Source organism: Eurosta solidaginis, chromosome 4, assembly GCF_040869045.1.
Source record: "Eurosta solidaginis isolate ZX-2024a chromosome 4, ASM4086904v1, whole genome shotgun sequence".
Classification (NCBI taxonomy): domain Eukaryota; kingdom Metazoa; phylum Arthropoda; class Insecta; order Diptera; family Tephritidae; genus Eurosta; species Eurosta solidaginis.
The window spans coordinates 50,446,815-50,465,823 of NC_090322.1; the positions used below are offsets into that span (position 1 = coordinate 50,446,815).

The 19,009-nt window shown below is 37.9% G+C and overlaps 1 protein-coding gene and 1 long non-coding RNA gene across 7 annotated transcripts in view; one reads left to right on the top strand and one right to left on the bottom strand.

Annotated features, from left to right (window-relative positions):
• Positions 1 to 449: 449 nt before the first annotated feature.
• Positions 450 to 2,022, top strand: LOC137249721 (uncharacterized). The gene is made up of 3 exons (XR_010952497.1): positions 450 to 864; positions 933 to 1,144; positions 1,213 to 2,022. It is a non-coding gene; the product is annotated as an uncharacterized lncRNA (long non-coding RNA).
• LOC137249719 (zinc finger protein 595-like) overlaps positions 1,185 to 19,009 on the bottom strand; it is a 123,589-nt gene continuing 105,764 nt past the window's right edge. For 2 of the 6 annotated variants that reach the window (XM_067781500.1, XM_067781497.1), the window contains 4 exons: positions 11,994 to 12,140; positions 11,611 to 11,910; positions 3,663 to 3,803; positions 1,550 to 3,579 (listed from right to left, as the gene is read on the bottom strand). In XM_067781500.1, coding sequence (XP_067637601.1) covers positions 3,264 to 3,579; positions 3,663 to 3,803; positions 11,611 to 11,910; positions 11,994 to 12,140 — 904 coding nt within the window. In that variant the 3' untranslated portion in view covers positions 1,550 to 3,263. The other 4 variants (XR_010952492.1, XM_067781499.1, XM_067781498.1 and 1 more) reach the window with 4 other exon arrangements.

Below are 19,009 nucleotides of genomic sequence, written 5' to 3' on the forward strand. Positions count from 1 at the left end.
GTTCGGTTACACCCGAACTTAGCCTTCCTTACTTGTTTTAATTTCTTTTGAATGGGTTAAAAGAGATAAATTTCGCAATTGGATTCCTATAACTGGCAGTGATGCGCATTCGTTGATACCCCTTTCGACCATATCGAACAAACTTTTGACATGTACAATAAATCGCCTAGACAGTCTTAAATGCGTAGAGAATATAGTAATGCGCCGATATTTGTGACACTCGGCGGCGGCGTGCGAAAAACGACAAAAATCGGCGGCGTATATCTCTTGGTGGTTTTCAATCATTGTTTACTATATAGTTTGGCAGCTTAATTCGAGGTTATGTTGCGAATAGAGTGGAAGGCACTCGCAGGCCGTGAAAATAGGCACTCGAATGGAGTGGAATGAAGAACAGTAGGAAGACTAGAGTTGCATTGGATCAATCATTGCATCAATAGTAAAGATAAATTTAGAAAAAATAATTAAATACTTGAGTATAAGCAAACATTTTCTTTCAATTACTGCAATTAAGGTGTCCTAGATGCTATATATTCCAAAATTATAACATTTTATGTCTGTTTAAAAATTTAACTTCAATTTCCCTAAGATTTCCGTAATATGGCCATTAGTGATGTTTGTGTGTGTGTGCAAATTTTGAGCGATCAGCTGTTAGTTGCGCTACTTGGTAAAGTTTACAATGTTTTCAATAAACTAACGTGCACCAAAGAGGATAAATATGATTATTTATCCTCTTTGCGTGCACTATTGTCTGTTTATTTGCTATGAAAAAGCTAAGTACTTCGGCAATTGCCGAAAAGTATTCAGAGCTGTTTACTTCTGCATTACTTTTCAGCTAAATACGATTCAACTAATTTAAACCAAAATGTAAGTTAGCCTACGTATTTCTATCTGTAATACATAACTGTTATAATAAAAATATTACCGATCTTCAGTACATCACATTCAGCTGAAAGTCAACCTCAAGTGGCTTTTATTCTGGCTGCGTGAAATGAGTTCGTTTTTTTGCAGTTTTTTTAGAAACTGCTAGACCCCAAAACATTATCTGAGATTTGGCGTCAGAAGATAAATTTTTTCTCATATTTGCCATTGCAATGCATCATCTATTAAAACCGGTTATTAGCTAACTTTCAGAAGTCAACTAAAAGTGAGTTATACTCTGGTATCCCGTAAAGTAGTCAACTATATTTAACTATTTATAATTTTTTGCTACAGGTTATGGGCATCGTTCCGAGCCACACATCATATCATACTTTTATTTAGTTATTTATGTACATAGTTAACCTAAATTCAAAATTTTGATGTTGATAGCTATGACATAATTCATTACCACTCCGTCACCCCTTTCTCATAGCAAGAGTTCTCAACGTTCATGCAAAAGCATACAAAATGAATAGTGATCAGTGCTGTCAAAATGGACGTGATGTCTAGCAGCTGCATTCCAACCAACTGTCCAAATTACTGTTTTCGATAATTTAGCGCAATAAGCACGAGCTTGGTGTAATCCTTGTTCTTGTTTTTCTGTACTGTGTGGCATAAGGTTTATCTGAAAAATAACGTTATGTATAAGGCTTAAAACCAATTTAAAATAAAACTCATATAAGGAATTATTAGAAGTCATTAGTAAGACAATAATACCTTATTAGAGGGATTATATAAATCAATTAAAATAAGGCTTACATAAGGAGATAAAGATACCTCTTTTGTATTACGAGCTTTTAGATAAGGATATAGCCCACTAAAAATCAAGCTTACATAAGCCGTTATAATACGATACTGCTAGTAATAAGTTGTAAGTGGTGAAAATGATATCGCATATTTGATTAGCTTTACCTAAATTTTGTCAGTATAAAGAGTTACCGAATTTAAATAAGAATATCAATAAAACAATAATTATTTTTGAAATTTTATAGTTAAGCGCGGTATTCAGATCATAATGCATGAAAACCGCATCTTTAACGAAATTTTGCGAAGAAAATGGTAAATAAAAAAGCAAAATTGATATTTTTAAATAAAATTATTTCAAGCCAAGAAGAAACCCGCTTTCACTCAAACAATAAATATGATTTTGTCAAGCTATTCGTAAAAATAAGAATTGTAATTAGTACACGTAGCCACTATTTAACATATTTCCTTAATCCGATTCACCATTTAAGAAATGTTGCGATTTAAAAAATTGTTTTCGATCACGGATCGTATAACACAATCTGAATGCCATTTTACCTATTTACTTTCAATTTGCCTTCTTCTTCCCTCAAAGCTGTCGTACTTCGCTGATACGTCTCTGGATCTTTTTTATGAGAAGTTAAGTGTAATCGTAACTTATATGGCTTGTCGCCGGTATGAGTGCGCATATGAAGGCATAGGTTCCAAGTTTTGGAAGTTGGAATAAATAAAAATAAGATTTGTAATATATGATTTATAATATGTGTTCCAAATATGAGCCAAATCGGACCACAAACACGATTTTTTTTAATATTTCGCTGCATGCGCCACCTATCGAAGTTTTTTTCTTATTATTGCATTGTCACCGCAACTATATTCCATGTTTCAAGCTTGTAGATTATCGGGAAATAACAAAATTCGTAACGCTCGCTACACAGAGTCAACCTAAATAAAAACGTTTAAAAATGGGTAGGTAGTTTGTGTGAGGATGCAAAGTTTCACGTTTTTTGTGCTCTGCATGAAATATCTATGACAATGAATCACTTATGTCAACAATGTATGACGAAAACGTCACTATTTGACAAAATTTGAAGTTTCTAGCTGTTCAAATGGTGCAAAAATTACGAAAAGCTTCTTATCTGAGATATATACTATATACAACACCGATCCATAACATTTTTTCAGACACCAATGAACGCTCTATACATAAGCATTCGGTGAAATTAGAAGCCTCTAGCTGTTAAAATGTGGTAGTAATTGCAAAAAACTTCTTATCTGAACAATCGTTTGCGGTGAAATTGGTGAACTTTGAAGCTTCTAGCTGATAAATTGAGGAAGATATGACAAAAATCATTTTCTGAAAAATCGGTTGTATAGGGGATATATGCTATGTGGTCCGATCACGCCGGTTTCGACAAATGTCCAATCCGACACCTAATATTTACCGATGAAGTCGGTAGAGGCTATCGAAAAAATCGGTAGATTTGTTTACCGATTGTTTTTTGGTTTTTTTTTTTTTTTTTTTGATAGTCTCTAAACATAAAAAAGTTTTGATTTAAGAAAGGTATGCGGTATTGCGCTTTCGTGCCCTACAAGTTACGCTATGTTAATACTTTCCTTTTCAACGCTTGCTGCTTTAATTTAGCTTCTATTTCCATTAAAGCCTTCAAATTTCGCTCACGGGTCTCTGGATCTTCGTCTTTGTGCGTATTTGTGTGTAACCGTAGCTCCAAAGCAAAACTAAAAGCTAAGGGACAAAACTTACATCTGTGTATATTATCGATAAGATGAATTCCACGTAAATGCTTATTCAGTACACTTTTTGTAGCAAAGCACCGTTCGCAGTATTTGCATTTATATGGTTTTTCACCGGTATGAGTACGCATATGCTGGCTTAGGGTCGTATAATGTGTAAATCTGCATATTTAACACAGGCAGAAAATAAAGTTAAAACTAATTTAGATAAATATATTAGGACGAGGAATTTTATGATAACTCACCGTTTTTCACAAAAATCACATTTATGGGGCTTTTCGCCGCTATGAATTCGTTTATGTATATTTAATTTCCATGTTGTTTTAAAATGTTTGCCACAAATATCGCACGGATATCGGTTGTTCTTGTTTCGTTTGTTTTTATATCTGAAAAAAAAAAAAAACAAAAAAAAATCACACAGGTAATCAATAAATGTTTCTTTGGACTGGGTAGGCAATTGAAAAGTAAAGTCCTCTATCGGCAAACGAAAATCCTACTCTACAAGTCACTTCTCGTACCCGTCCTGCTATATGGTACAGAAGCATGGACCATGACAACATCAGATGAAGCGGCTCTGGGAGTGTTCGACACAAAAGTTCTTCGAAAGATTTATGGACCTCTACACGTTGGCGATGGCGAGTACCGAAGAAGAGCGATACGCATACATCAACATTATATGGTTGGCTCATCTCATCAGCTGATTTTATTTATTTCATTGCATGGCCGATGGGATTATCAAAAGGAGATGGCAAACTCAAAATGAAACCAACACATTGGCAACATTTTCTTACACATACAAAAACTGCTAAGTTTTATGTTTCCATTCCATACCATTCGCACCAACACCAATACACAGATTTTGACAATTTGAACATACATATTTTGTTATTGCACAGATGAGCCAACCATATAGTTGAACCATGATCTCTTCGGAGGTTATAGCGCCTTACATTTATTTTTTTTATTTATTTTAATCAAGACAAACAAAATATAACAAGTTTAGTTTTTGACGGTCTTAAAACTTTTTCGTATTTTTAGGACCACATGCAGAACGGCAAGTAATTTTTTTAGCTCAAAGCTATTTTAATTGGTCAAAAATGTATGAGTTTAACCCCTCATGTTAGGTTAAGTCTGAGTTAAAAAACTTAACTTGCCGTTCTGTAAAAGAGCCTTAAAGAATATCTTCGGGTTATATACAAACCCTCTCTCAGCAAAAACACAGTTTTTCAAGAGCAAAAAACCCGTTTTGACAACTATATTGTAAATTGCTAAAAATATGAAGTACAGCAGTGAGTGATGAAAAATCGCTTTGTGTATTCAAATAAGTTGTGTGGTTTAAAATCAATTTAATATATTTAATAATTTGGGAAAAATTTAAACAACGTGACATCAGGACGGACAAGGCGACAGCTGTTTCGATTATATTTTGTAAATCTCTTCAAAGCTTTTTCTCCCGGGAGTGGGAGTCGAACCCGCACTCCTACGATAGTTGAAATGGTTACAAACGCATTCAGCTACGTCATGTCTTAGTTGTTGTAAAGTTTTTCCCAATTGCCTTCTTTCGCATATATTATCTTCTACACATCACATAATTCGTATGTAGTTATGTGTTGAAGTTATGCATGTTTGTAAGGCGGTTTTCAGAGAAACTTGGTATTTGTTGTTGTTTTTGTTCTATTTATAGAACTACAACGAATTAACCAAAGGTTGTCTACTTCTATGAGTTAACCGGGGATTGCCCGTATCGCTTTAAATGTATGAAAACATTTATTTCAAGCAATTTTGGAAAAATTTAAACAACGTGACGTTAGGACGGACAAGGCGGCAGCTGTTTCGATTATACCTTGTAAATCTCTTCAAAGCCTTTTCTCCCGGGAGTGGGAGTCGATCCCGCACTCCTACGATTGTTGAAATGGTTACAAACGCATTCAGCTACGTCATGCCTTAGTTGTTGTAAAGTTTTTCCCAATTGCCTTCTTTCGCATATATTATCTTCTACACATCACATAATTCGTATGTAGTTATGTGTTGAAGTTATGCATGTTTGTAAGGCGGTTTTCAGAGAAACTTAGTATTTGTTGTTGTTTGTGTTCTATTTATAGAACTACAACGAATTAACCAAATGTTGTCTACTTATATGAGTTAACCGGCGATTGCCCGTATCGCTTTAAATGTATGAAAACATTTATTTCAAGCAATTTTTGATTTTATAATTTTTTTAATAATTTGGGAAAAATTTAAACAACGTGACATCAGGACGGACAAGGCGACAGCTGTTTCGATTATACCTTGTAAATCTCTTCAAAGCCTTTTCTCCCGGGAGTGGGAGTCGAACCCGCACTCCTACGATAGTTGAAATTACAACTACAACGAATTAACCAAATAAATAAATAAATAAATTATAAAATTAAAAATTGCTTGAAATAAATGTTTTCATACATTTAAAGCGATACGGGCAATCCCCGGTTAACTCAATTAAATATAGTTTATAAGTCAGATAGAGCTTTTCGTTATTCGAATTGAAATTATTTTCTTAAAAAAATATTGTTGATGAAAGTTTTAGCAGAGCAAAGAAAATATTGTTTTTTTTTTTTGTGACGCATCGTTTGTTTTCAATCATGTTTTGAACATGACGCCTTGTAAAAGTGCGTAAAGTTTCCTTTCTTTTCTTCCTTTTCTTTTCTTTTCTCTTCTCTTCTCCTATCATTTCTTTCTTCTCAACATTTTTGTTTCTTTTCTTTCTTAATTTTCCTTCCTTTCCTTTACTTTCGCTTGCTTCCGTTTTCTTTTCGTCCTTTCCATTCTTTCAGTCTCATTGCCATTCATTTCCTATCCTTTCCTTTTATTTCTTTTTATTTTTTTAAATTAAATAATATTTTTTTTTTTTTGGTGGAGCTTCTAAGAATATTGGAATTGGTCTGTGGTAATTTTTTCTTCAAAAGTTGCTTGCTTTTGTCGTGCAACCATTTTAAGTTTTTCATACATTTTAAGTTACATTGTTTTATTTTGGTGGGAGTTTAAGGTATTTAGAATAGAGATAGAGAAAAACGTAGTTTTCCTCGGGATTCCTAAAATCCATAGCAAGACAAAAGCGCGTAAGTACGAGTTACGTGTTCCTGTTCTACCACGGGAATATTTGTTCCTTTTCCCATTTTTGAAAGTAGGCGTGGATATAATTTGATCTGGACCATTTTCAATACATAAGGCTATTAAAGCTGCTAAGTCCATTCACCAAAATTTCACAGTAGAACGAAAAAGCTCTATTGCATGGCAAGTTAAAATGTATTGAAATTTTATGGAGTTAGCAGCTTTTCATAATTTTGTTGGAGTTAGTGATTCTGGACAATAAAGACATACTTTTCTTTCACCACCATATGCAGAAATCGTCTCACATTCCAACATTATCAAAAACTCGGCGCTTCCCAAGGCCGTCGGTTCTATGTACCGGAGCGACTCGGGATTTTTCCCGACCAAGGACTGCCATTTCAGTGTAATCCCATTTAATTTGTTGCGTCCCTCCCACAAATTGTCATCCTCCCAGCAGCTCCTTGCAGCGGGACTGCTACATATTCTCTTGCTCCGGGAAGGTATCGAACCCAATCCGGGTCCGTCTCCTGACGCCGGTCCTGAGAAATGGTTTTGCTTAATCTGCCGGAAAAGAATCTTTTTAGGACGGTCATACTCTTGTCAGTGAGTCTGATGTAAAGAATGGTTGCATCGGACAGGTTGTTCTGGGCTAGACCCCAAAGCCAGACGTCCACGTAACTTCTATAACTCTTTTGTGGCTCCCCGCTGCTGCCCGCGCTCCACGGCGCCACCAACTCACACGGCTGCTCCCACTCATACCTACAATCTCCGTAGTAGAGTCGGGAGCAAGGCCGAGCATCAGCCCCTGCCCCGTCTTCTCTTCCCTTCTTTTCAGGCAGCAATTGTGTAGGTCAGGGAAACAGACTCTTAGTCCCTACCTCCCTTTGCACCGTTTACCAGCACAGAATATATACGTTTGCGACATCCGCAAAATGCAGCTCCAGCCATGGACGGTACCACTTTCCTAGATGTTCTGGTCTCCGCGACGGCAACCCCCCGACGGGTTTCATTGCGCCATGTTGCCAGGCCGCATACCCAAATACACCGGGTACCCTAATGCTTACCCAAGGACGTCTAGTCCCAGGGCCACAACAGCAGTCGCGTCCTGGCCTTCCACAACCCAGTCACCCGTCACTTACTCCCAGAGTGACGACGTCTCCCCCTATGCACTTCAGAATTCTGCAGTTAAACTGTAATGGATTAAATGGGAAGATCACGGAGATAGTCGACTTCAAGAAGCGGCACAACATCCGCATTGCTGCGATTCAAGAGACTAAACTCACAGCAAGATCTGCATTGCAGACCTGGTCTGGGTATAATGTCCACAGAAAAGATCGCGAGAGCGGAAATGGGGGCGGCCTCGCGTTTATCATACACCACACTGTGCAATATCATATATATGATCCCGACATCGACCGCAGGGACAGTGTCTTAGAACGTCAAGGATTATCTGTCCGGTCGGGCGATGCAAACGTAGAAATCATCAACATGTACATCCCTCCTGCCACCTGTTGCCCCAGTGGATACCGCCCTAATACCAGCGCCGTACTCACTGGAAACAATCGCATTATCTTAGGCGATTTCAATGCCCGTCACGATCTATGGCATTCAAACTTGCGGGTGGACAGTAGGGGTGAGATGTTGGAGGATCAAATAGAAGAAACGACGTTCTGCACAATAAACGGAAGCGCCCCCACACGTATGGTAGGAAGCTGTCACAGTTCGCCGGATATTTCAATTGTGAGCGCAGAACTCGTAAACTGCGTCAACTGGCAGCCGATGGTAACATTGGCATCCGACCACCTGCCTATACTTATATCGCTCGAGCGTTCCGCCGACTTCATCGTCGCAGAAAAACGCACTTTCATTAACTTTAAAAAAGGAAAGTGGGACGAATACAAATCCTTTACAGACAACCGCTTTGCTGCCCTCCCTATCCCAACTGATGCCCGCCAAGGGGAGCGTGCTTTCCGCAAGGTCTTTGAATCCGCCTCGGCTCGTTTCATTCCCGCCTATAGAATTCCCGAAATTCGGCCCCACTTCCCGGCAGAGGCCGCAAGTTTAGCGAGACAACGTGACCTTATAAGACAGCTCGATCCCGGCGACCCCCAAATAAGGGATATAAACCAACGCATCAGATTGCTTGTGGATGAACACAAGCGGGCGAAATGGGAGGAGCTCCTAAGCGGTTGTAACCTCTCTGTCGGTGTAGGTAAACTTTGTTCTACCGTAAAGTCCCTATCGAATCCGTCTAGGCACATTGACAAAGTTTCCATCGCCTTTGGCGAAAAAGTGCTGTCGGATGCGAAAAAATGCGCGAGCGCTTTCTGCTGACAATATATAATGCATTCTACGGTCGACAAAGATAGACGAAGGGCCAACAGACACGCACATAAACATAAATTCAGGGCGTCACCAATTACCATCACCGCCGAAGAGGTTGAGGATGCCATCGGTCATGCTAAACCATCCAAAGCAGTGGGTTCAGACTGCATAGCTATGCCGATGCTTAAAAGCCTAGGGAAAGAGGGTTTCAAATATTTAGCACATGTCTTCAACCTGTCTCTTTCCACCATTGTCATACCCGAAAAATGGGAAATGACCAAGGTGGTCCCGCTACCAAAGCCTGGGAAACCAGCTAACATAGGAGAGTCATATCGCCCGATATCTCTCCTATCGCCAGTAGCAAAGACGCTTGAAGCCATTTTGTCGCCCTACTTCAAAGCAAATTTGCAGCTAGCCTGCCATCAGCACCCAGATAAATTGCGGTTTAAATCAAAACCCCCACCATAGAACAGTACTCGTAGCGCTAGACCTATCAAAAGCTTTTGATACGGTCAACCATGGCATGTTACTGCAAGACCTGGAAGGGTCTACCCTTCCCCCATGTCTTAAACGGTGGACCGCAAATTATCTGGGTGGTCGGCAGATATCGGTGCAATTTAGAAATGAAACATTAAAATCAAGAAGAATTAAACAGGGGGTGCCACAGGGTGGTGTCCTTTCTCCACTTTTGTTTAATTTCTACATATCTAAGCTACCTTGGCCACCAGAAGGAGTTACTATCGTTTCCTACGCCGATGACTGCACAATAATGGCCACAGGCCCAGGCCCAAAGATCGATGCGCTACGTAATAAAATAAACGGCTACCTCCCTGATCTCTCCAGTTTTTTCGCCTCGCGAAACCTGGCATTATCACCGACTAAATCCTCCGTAACCTTATTTACAACATGGACGTCCCAAATTTCGACTATTTTGAACATCCACGTCGATGGCACTACGCTACCGACAATCCTACACCCCAGAATCTTGGGTGTGACGTTTGATCAGGATCTACATTTTGGTGAGCAGGCAGCCGCAATTGTACCGAAAATCCAGAGCCGTAATAAAATCCTCAAATCACTTGCTGGCAGTACTTGGGGAAAAGACGAAGAAACGCTCATTACCACTTACAAAGCAATTGGCCAGCCGATTGCATGCTACGCGTCCTCTATATGGTCGCCAAGCCTAAAAATAACCCACCGGAATAAGCTACAGGCCTGCCAAAATACTGCGCTCAGAACCGCCACGGGCTGTCTTCTTATGTCCCCAGAACAACATCTACATAATGAGGCGAGAATACTCCCCATCAGGGAGAGAAATGTGATGCTAACCAAACAGTTCCTGCTGAATACCCAGAAACCTGGGCATCCCAACAGACATCTGATTGATGAGCCAACACCGCCTAGGAACTTAAGGAGTCATCTCCGTAAGCATTTTGAGGAAATACGGCACCTGAGAAATCAGCCGTATGAAGCAAAAATACACAAGCAGGTCCTCAGTGACCTCCACAAACAGGCGTCGGACCTTTATGCCAGGAATTGCCCGGTGAAACCAGTACTCAGGGAACAGTACCCAAAACTTGCGGAAGAGGAACGCTTACTCCCCAGTGAAACGCGAGTCACTCTGGCTCAACTTCGTTCTGGATACTGTAACAGGTTAAAATCTTACATATCCAGAATCAACGCCGATATACAAAATGTATGCCCGCTTGCAATGTGTCGCCACATGACACCAACGATCTATTTAATTGTAATGTGAAACCAACGCCTCTAACACCCCTTTCATTATGGTCCACCCCTGTTGAAACAGCAAGTTTCCTTGGACTCCCGTTAGAAGATATTAATGACAATTTGTGATCGTTCGCAGCTATTAGGTGGGGCGAAACATTGCTACAACAACAACATCAAAAAGTCGGTTTCAGTTAAATGCGGAGCTTATACCACATCGTCGACGATCTCAATTTATGCTCAAGTTATGGTGTTAATGGACTAAACTTTGTTGTTCTTAAACATGTAGACCATTGTGGATAAAATAAGTGTGATATCTTATCCGTCAACTGCCTGACATGATGTTCAATATGGCTACTTTTTAGCATTTTGGCAGCGTTTTGACAGGGTGTTCAATATGGCGGAGCATAGGGCCGACTATCTTCAACGGGTGATAGAAGAGATACAGAATGAGACAGCGATAGTCAATTAAAAATCAGGTGATCCATTCATACTCACTCAGTTTTCGTATCGATCTATTACTACAGACGACGTTTTTTGCCTATGCTGAAATAAGCATGCGTTCGACAATGTGATACAGATGTGCACATAAAAGCGTGTCACGTGGAACAAAAATTGGAAATCGAGTTATATAGCAGTAAATTCAATTTCGGTTGCTTTCATACAAGTTGTATGTGTGTCAGCCATTTTAGGGAGCGTTCCATGGTTGCTACGGGACAAATCGTAAGCATTTGTTTTTTCTGTTTCTTAACTAAAGACAAACTATAACTTTTCCAGGAAAAATACTAAGTGCATTAATATTGTTTAGTATATGTCTAAGTAAAAATAGATTAATTATATATATTAATATTGTTTAGTATATGTCTAAGTAAAAATAGAAACCTGCTCAGAAATGTTTGTATATGTGTGTAAAAACTCCAAAAATAGGTAGGTTTTTTGCGTTTTTTTTTTTTTTTTTGGTTAGTCTCTACTTATAAGTTTTCTAATTTAAGGAAGGTATGCGGCATTGTAATTTTGATGACAGTGTCCTACAATTTACGCTATGTTAATACTTTCCTTTGGAATGTTTGCTGCTTTAATTTAGCTTCCATTTCCATTAAGGCCTCCATATTTCGCTCACGGGTCTCTGGATCTTCGTCTTTGTGCGTATTTGTGTGTAACCGTAGCTCCGAAGCAAAACGAAAAGCTAAGGGACAAAACTTACATCTGTGTATATTATCGCCAAGATGAATTCCACGTAAATGCTTATTCAGTATACTTTTTGTAGCAAAGCACCGTTCGCAGTATTTGCATTTATATGGTTTTTCACCGGTATGAGTACGCATATGCTGCGTTAGGGCCGTAGCTTGTGCGAATCTGCATATTTAACACAGGCAGAAAATAAAGTTAGAAAAAATTTAGATAAATATATTAGGACGGGGAATTTTATGACAACTTACCGCTTTTCACACAAATCACATTTATGGGGCTTTTCGCCGCTATGAATTAGTTTATGTATATTTAAGACCGATTTTGTTTTAAAATGTTTGCCACAAATATCGCACGGGTATTTGTATTGTTCGTTCTTGTACCGTATGTTTTTGTATCTGAAAAAAAAAAAAAAAACCACAAGTAATCAAGACAATCAAAAAAAACAACGAGGATTTGCATTTTGTAACTAAACTAACAAGTTGTGTTTTTTAGCTCAGCGCTAATTTCAAAATTTTTTCAAAAATGAATGAGTTTAACCCCTGATGTTAGGTTAAATCTGAGTTAAAAAATTTAACTTGCCGTTCTGCAAAAGAGCTTTGAAGAACATCTTCGGCTTATATCCAAACCCTCTCTCAGCAAAAACATAGTTTTTCAAGAGCAAAAAACCGTTTTGACATCTATATTGTGAATTGCTAAAAATATGAATTACAGCAGTGAGTGATGAAAAATCGCTTTGTGTGGTTTAAACGCAGTTTAATATATTTTATAAGTCAGATTGAACTTTTTGTTATTGGAATTAAAATTATTTTCTTAAAAAAATATGGTGGATAAAAGTTTTTACATAGCAAAGAAAATATTATTTTTTTGGACGTATCGTTTATTTTCAATCGTGCATTGAACATGACGCCTTGTAAAACTGCGTAAAGTTTAGTTTTCTTTCTTGTTGTTGTAGCAGTGCTTCGCCCCATCCAATAGGTGCGACCAATCACAAATTGTCATCAATGTCCTCTAACGCATGATACAAAAAATGGAGGTAGTTCCATTTAGTGTGACGTTAGCCACTTGACTTTTGCGGGGGCAGTGACAATTTTCACCAAAAACAAGCTAGCAGATTGAAAAATGTTACGAATTTTTCTAATTTTGATGGATTTCATATTAACCGATACGACTAAATTACTTTCATAGTTATTTTAAATAAAAAAGAAAAGAAAAAATTTGCCGCATGGGCCGGAAATATTTTAATACGAAATATCAGCCCAGAAAAGAAGGGTTTTAATAAGTTTTTCGAGCCCCCTAAAATTGCTTTGGTGGAAGAAACATCGTTTGAAGTATACAAAGCAAGGGAATATAGCCTTCTTAAATGTCCGTACGTTTGCTCAGAGCACGTTGACACAACCTACAAGTTAGTCAATTGATTGCCCAAAGGTGGTCTTTATAAGCTGACACCGCAATTTCTAAAGAGTTACGCATACGTAAACGCAATTTTTATGAAATTGAATGGTGATAAATTGTCGACTATAGATATCCAGTTAAGGAAGATAGATATTGATTTTATTTAATATATTTTATTACAAAAACTAGAACGTATGATTTACAACATGAAAAATTTAATAATTCTCAAACCAGAAAATTTTTGAAAAACAGAAAAATCAAAACTGAAAATTAAATAATTTTTTACATTTACAATAACAAAATCTTAAAGTAATAAATATTAAAGTAGAATAAATATAACTTAGTATAAATAATAAACGAATTGAATATAAGAACCCTACAGTACTCCCCCTTCACGAAAAATTAACATCAAACAAATTAAATGTTACTCTCTTTTTATGTGTACTATGTTATGGCTTCGCATCTTCAATGGATCAGCAAGGAAGGCAGTCGGCATGATCTGGTGGTGCACAGTGGCTAGTCATGTCGGCTAGGCTGGGTTCTTGCCAACCTTGCTGTCCTGCGCCATAAACAGAAAAAAAATCCTATCACGCCTTTTAAAAAAACTGACAAAAAGCACAGAACTAATTCAAAACGCTCAAATGGACTAAAACAACATCCGGCCGAACCGGATGTCACGGACAGACCGTTAAAACATTCAATTCAAAATTTAAAATTAAAAAAAAAATATTCAAAAAAAAATTTTACGCAAAGAAAAATTTTACCGAACCGGAAATGACCGGTTACTATTACTGAAAACCAAAAAAAAGCTGAAAAGGGGGAAAAAAGACAAAAAGGCTGAAAAATAAAAACAAAAAGAGAAAGGGCCGAATATACATGGGGGCGCCGCGGGTGTTGTTGCGACGCCCGGTGCTATTCCCACCCTCAAAAACCATGGCCACCGACGCACCTAAATTTCGGTGGCCCCTTACCTGTATACGCTATGTGCCTTCTAAATAACAATGACCATCAGCATTCCCATTTTTCTTAAAAATTTATTGAAAATTCATTTGTTTTTTCTTTTTAGTTTTAGCCTATTATTATCTCTACCCTACTCTTATTCCGACCTATCTTACTATTATTAGGTGCATAAAAAATATTTTTTGTAGTGTTTGTACGAAAAAAAAAATGGGATTCAAGTTTATCACTATTGCTAAATAATTTCCAGCAAGGAAAAACAACGATAATACAAACGCTCGACTGCCTGCCAACTATTTGTTAGATATTAGGTATTGTATAAAAAAGAAAGAAATTCGGACATATGTACATAGTACAAATACATATATAGTAAATAAAGTTTATTTAAGTAGGCTGAACAACTAAATATGTGATGTATATTGGAACGATTTTCCGTCATCCCTTGTCAAATTAGGTTTTGAGACAAACCGGTTTCGGCGTTGTGCCATCATCAGTGTCGATTTTCGTTCTCTAAATATGTATGCATACTCAGCATAATTTTTGAAAAATATTAGATAAGCTTTTGTGTATTTGCTATAATGCAATTTTGTGCAAAGCCTGCTTATATAGACTTTGTCGCGTATAAATAATAAGACATTTTTTTTTGGAGAAAGATTTCGAAAACTTAAATCCTTGCTTTTAAAATTTTCTGTCTAGCACCAAAATTGTATTTCAAAAATTTATCGATCTTTAGTTTGCCATTATTGGGATAAGACAGCCAATTTAAAAATGCAGCCGTTAAAGTGATATTTATTGTTTTTTTTCGGTACTGAATGGTAAAAATATTTTAATTGGGGTTGCAAGGTGTGCACGCTTTATATACATATGTACATACACTTTTATATATAAATGTGGGAATTTATTGTGAACATCCAGCTAAGAAAGAAGAAGATACTCAGTAAGAAGCATAAAGACGTAGAGGAAGATTAAAGACGGAGAGTAAAACGAAAGCGTGTTCATAAGATAGACGAAAAGCGAAGCTGTTAAGACGAAAATCGAAGCTAAGAAGAGTTTGAAGACGACAAGCAAGCCGTAAAGACGTTCAATTTAATTAAAATTCACTGTATACATTATCTAAACTTTGTTAAAATACAATTAATCTCATTAAATATAACTAAATCCTACATTTTTGGGGGCTCGTCCTTATATACAAAGTGAAATGGCTTGCCTCAACGATTTAATATGTGAAAATCTACGTGTGTGCAAAACACCAAGCATAATTGCGTTGCATAAATTCGTTTTTGGCTATGAAGGTGACCGAAATAATCGTCGACGGTTGCGTACTTTTGCCGGTTTTAATTTCGCGGAGCAGAGCGCAGAATACAACGAAAAAATTAAATATATTGAAGGAAATTTGACTCAGGCGGACTTGGTGTTAATTTGTAATGTTTTAGGCATAAGCCATAATAATAACGAATTGGTGGTTAGCATTTTTCGCAACCTGCAAGAAGGTAATTTATTAAAATACGACGTACCTGACGCTGACGCCAACGCCGACGAATCGAGCGACGACGAAACGTATGAAGAGTCTGGAAGCGCAAACAATTTTGCAGCAGATAATCGGTTTGTTACACCATTAAAACATGTGCAAAGCCAAGCAGCGCAACTCGGTAATGTCGGTGACGCGAACAGTGGTAACAGCGGCAGAGAAATTGTAGACGTTAATGATGGAATGATGACTGCACGCTTTGCTATCAGTTTTTGTGACGTAGAGGATAGCATTCGTAATTTTGATGGTACAAACTCAATTCCTGTGGAAATCTGGATAGAAGAATTCGAAAATCAAGCTGATTTAATGCAATGGAGTAACTTTCAGCGTTTTCTTTTTGCGAAAAAGGCATTAAGAGGTATCGCAAAATTGTTCGTTGCAAGTGAACGAAATTTGAATTCGTGGAGCGCACTGAAAGCAGCGCTGTTGTCAGAATTCAAACCAAACGTTTCTAGCAAGCAGATACACGAAGCACTCTCTCAAAGCAAACGCAATAAAAACGAATATGTATTTGAATTTTTTTACCGATTGAAAGACATTTCATCTCGCGGGCATATCGACGACGATGCACTAATTCAATATGTGATAGACGGAAAACAACAAATAAAACAATTTTATACGGTGCAAAAAATTTGAGCGAATTTAAAGAGAAGTTAAAGATGTACAAAAAGATAATTGAAAAAGAAAAATGTAGCACAGAAAACACAGTGCGCAGTGAAGAGTATGTAAAGCGAAAACCAAAGGAATTAATATGCTATAATTGTGGAGATAAAGGGCATATATCGAAGAATTGCCAAAATAAAGAAAAAGGAACAAAGTGTTTTGTTTGTAATTCATTTGGGCATATCGCAAAAAATTGTGATGTGAAGAAAAAAATTTACCCAGTAAGAAAAGTGAACACAATACGAAAGGAAAACGAAATGATGTTTAAAACCATACAAGTTGGTGAAAAGAAATGTGTAGCACTGATTGATACGGGTAGTAGCGCGAATATAATGAGTTTTGATGTTTTTAAACAATTAGACAACGTAAAATTAAACGAATGTACAGTGCAGTTGCTAGGTTTTGGCAAAACCAGTAATGTTAAGCCATTGGGTCAGATAAAGCAGACCATTACAGTAGACAATGAAGTGTTCGATATAAATTTTTTTGTTGTAAATGCCGAATATCTTGACGTTGATGTTATTATTGGTGCGGATTTTTGTTTAGTCGCAGAACTAACAATTAATTCGTCGGGAATAAAAATAAGCAAAATATCTAATGACAGTTCTAATGAAGAAATATCTGTGCTTAGTATAGACGTAGCTAGTTCGTGTGAAAACATTGACATAGGTGAAAACGCTAGTTTGTCTACCAAGCAAGAGGTGCGTGAACTTTTATCAAATTACAAACCAGTATTATCGAAAACTACAAACGTTGAAATGAAAATCTTATTAAAAGACGATTCTCCGATATTTTCCCGGCCACGTAGAATGGCGCTAACCGAGCAAATAATTGTTGATGACCAAATCGAAGAGTGGCTGCAGAAAGGTATTATTGAAGAGTCAAGCTCTGAATTTACTAGCCCTATAGTACTTTTTAAGAAGCGTGATGGTACATCGCGGCTGTGCGTTGACTTTCGCAGAATGAACAAGGTAATTGTAAAAGATCATTTTCCTTTACCCCTTATAGAGGACCAATTAGACAGGCTACAAAAAGCAAAAGTTTTTAGTACAATAGATCTTAAGAACGGCTTTTTCCATGTCTCCGTTGAGGAATCAAGCCGAAAGTATACATCGTTTGTGACGCAGAACGGTCAATATCAATTTCGTAAGGTGCCTTTTGGACTTTCCAATTCCCCTAGCGTATTCCAAGGCATGTGAATGCTGTTTTCCGTCATCTAACGCGTAAAGGCATCGCTTTGCCATACGTAATCATTCCCTAAAAAAATGAAGAAGAAGTTGTAGCAAATCTTAAAGAAGTCATCGAAACGTGTAAAGAATTTGGTTTGGAACTAAATATGAAAAAATGTTGCTTTTTGAAGACGCGTATTAATTTTCTTGGTCACATTATAGAGAACCAAAAGCTTTATCCATCGCCGGAAAAGACTGAAGCAGTCGTAAAATTTAAAATGCCGCAAAAATTAAAACAGTTAGAAAGTTTTTTGGGTTTGACCGGGTACTTCAGAAAGTTTATTCCGAACTATGCAATAATTTCGAAACCATTACCTGATTTAACTAAAAATAATGTAAAGTTTTGCATGGGTGATAAAGAAGAGGCTGCAGTTAATATTTTAAAGAAGTTACTTACAGAAAATCCGATGCTGACTATTTTCAATCAATCGTACGAAACTGAAGTGCATACAGATGCTTCTATTGACGGATTTGGTGCAGTGTTGCTGCAGAAATCACCAGACGACAACCAATTACTTACTTACTTACTTAATTGGCGCTTAACCGTCTAAACGGTTATGGCCGTCCAACAAGGCGCGCCAGTCGCTCCTTCGCTCCGCCAACCCGCCAATTGGTCACACCAAGGGAGTTTAATCGTTTTCCACCTGGTCCTTCCAACGGAGTGGGGGCCGCCCTCTACCTCTGCTTCCATAGGCGGGTTCCGATAGAAACACTTTCTTGGCCGGAGCATCATCTTTCATTCGCATAAAATGGCCTAGCCAGCGCAGCCGCTGCGTTTTAATTCGCTGGACTATGTTGATGTCTGCGTATAGCTCGTACAGCTCATCGTTAAATCTTCTTCGGTACTCGCCATCGCCAACGCGTAGAGGTCCATAAATCTTTCGAAGAACTTTTCTCTCGAACACTCCCAAAGCCGCTTCATCTGCTGTTGTCATGGTCCATGCTTCTGCCCCATATAGCAGGACGGGTACGATAAGTGACTTGTAGAGTATGATTTTCGTTCGCCGAGAGAGGACTTTACTTTTCAATTGCCTACCTAGTCCAAAGTAGCATTTATTGGCAAGATTGATTCTTCGCTGGATTTCAGTGCTGATGTTGTTGCTAATGTTGATGCTGGTTCCCAAATAAACGAAGTCTTTTACTATTTCGAAATTATGGCTGCCAATAGTAGCGTGGTTGCCAAGGCGCATATGCGCTGACTCTTTGCTCGATGACAGCAGGTACTTCGTTTTGTCCTCATTCACCATCAAACCCATCTTTACCGCTTCTTTTTCCAGCTTGGAGTAAGCAGAACTAACAGCGCGGGTGTTTAGGCCGATGATATCAATGTCATCAGCATATGCCAGTAATTGCACGCTTTTATAGTATATTGTTCCAGTGCGGTTAAGTTCTGCAGCTAGTATAATTTTCTCCAGCATCAAATTAAAGAAATCGCACGATAGGGGGTCACCCTGTCTGAAACCTCGTTTAGTTTCGAACGGCTCGGAGAGGTCCT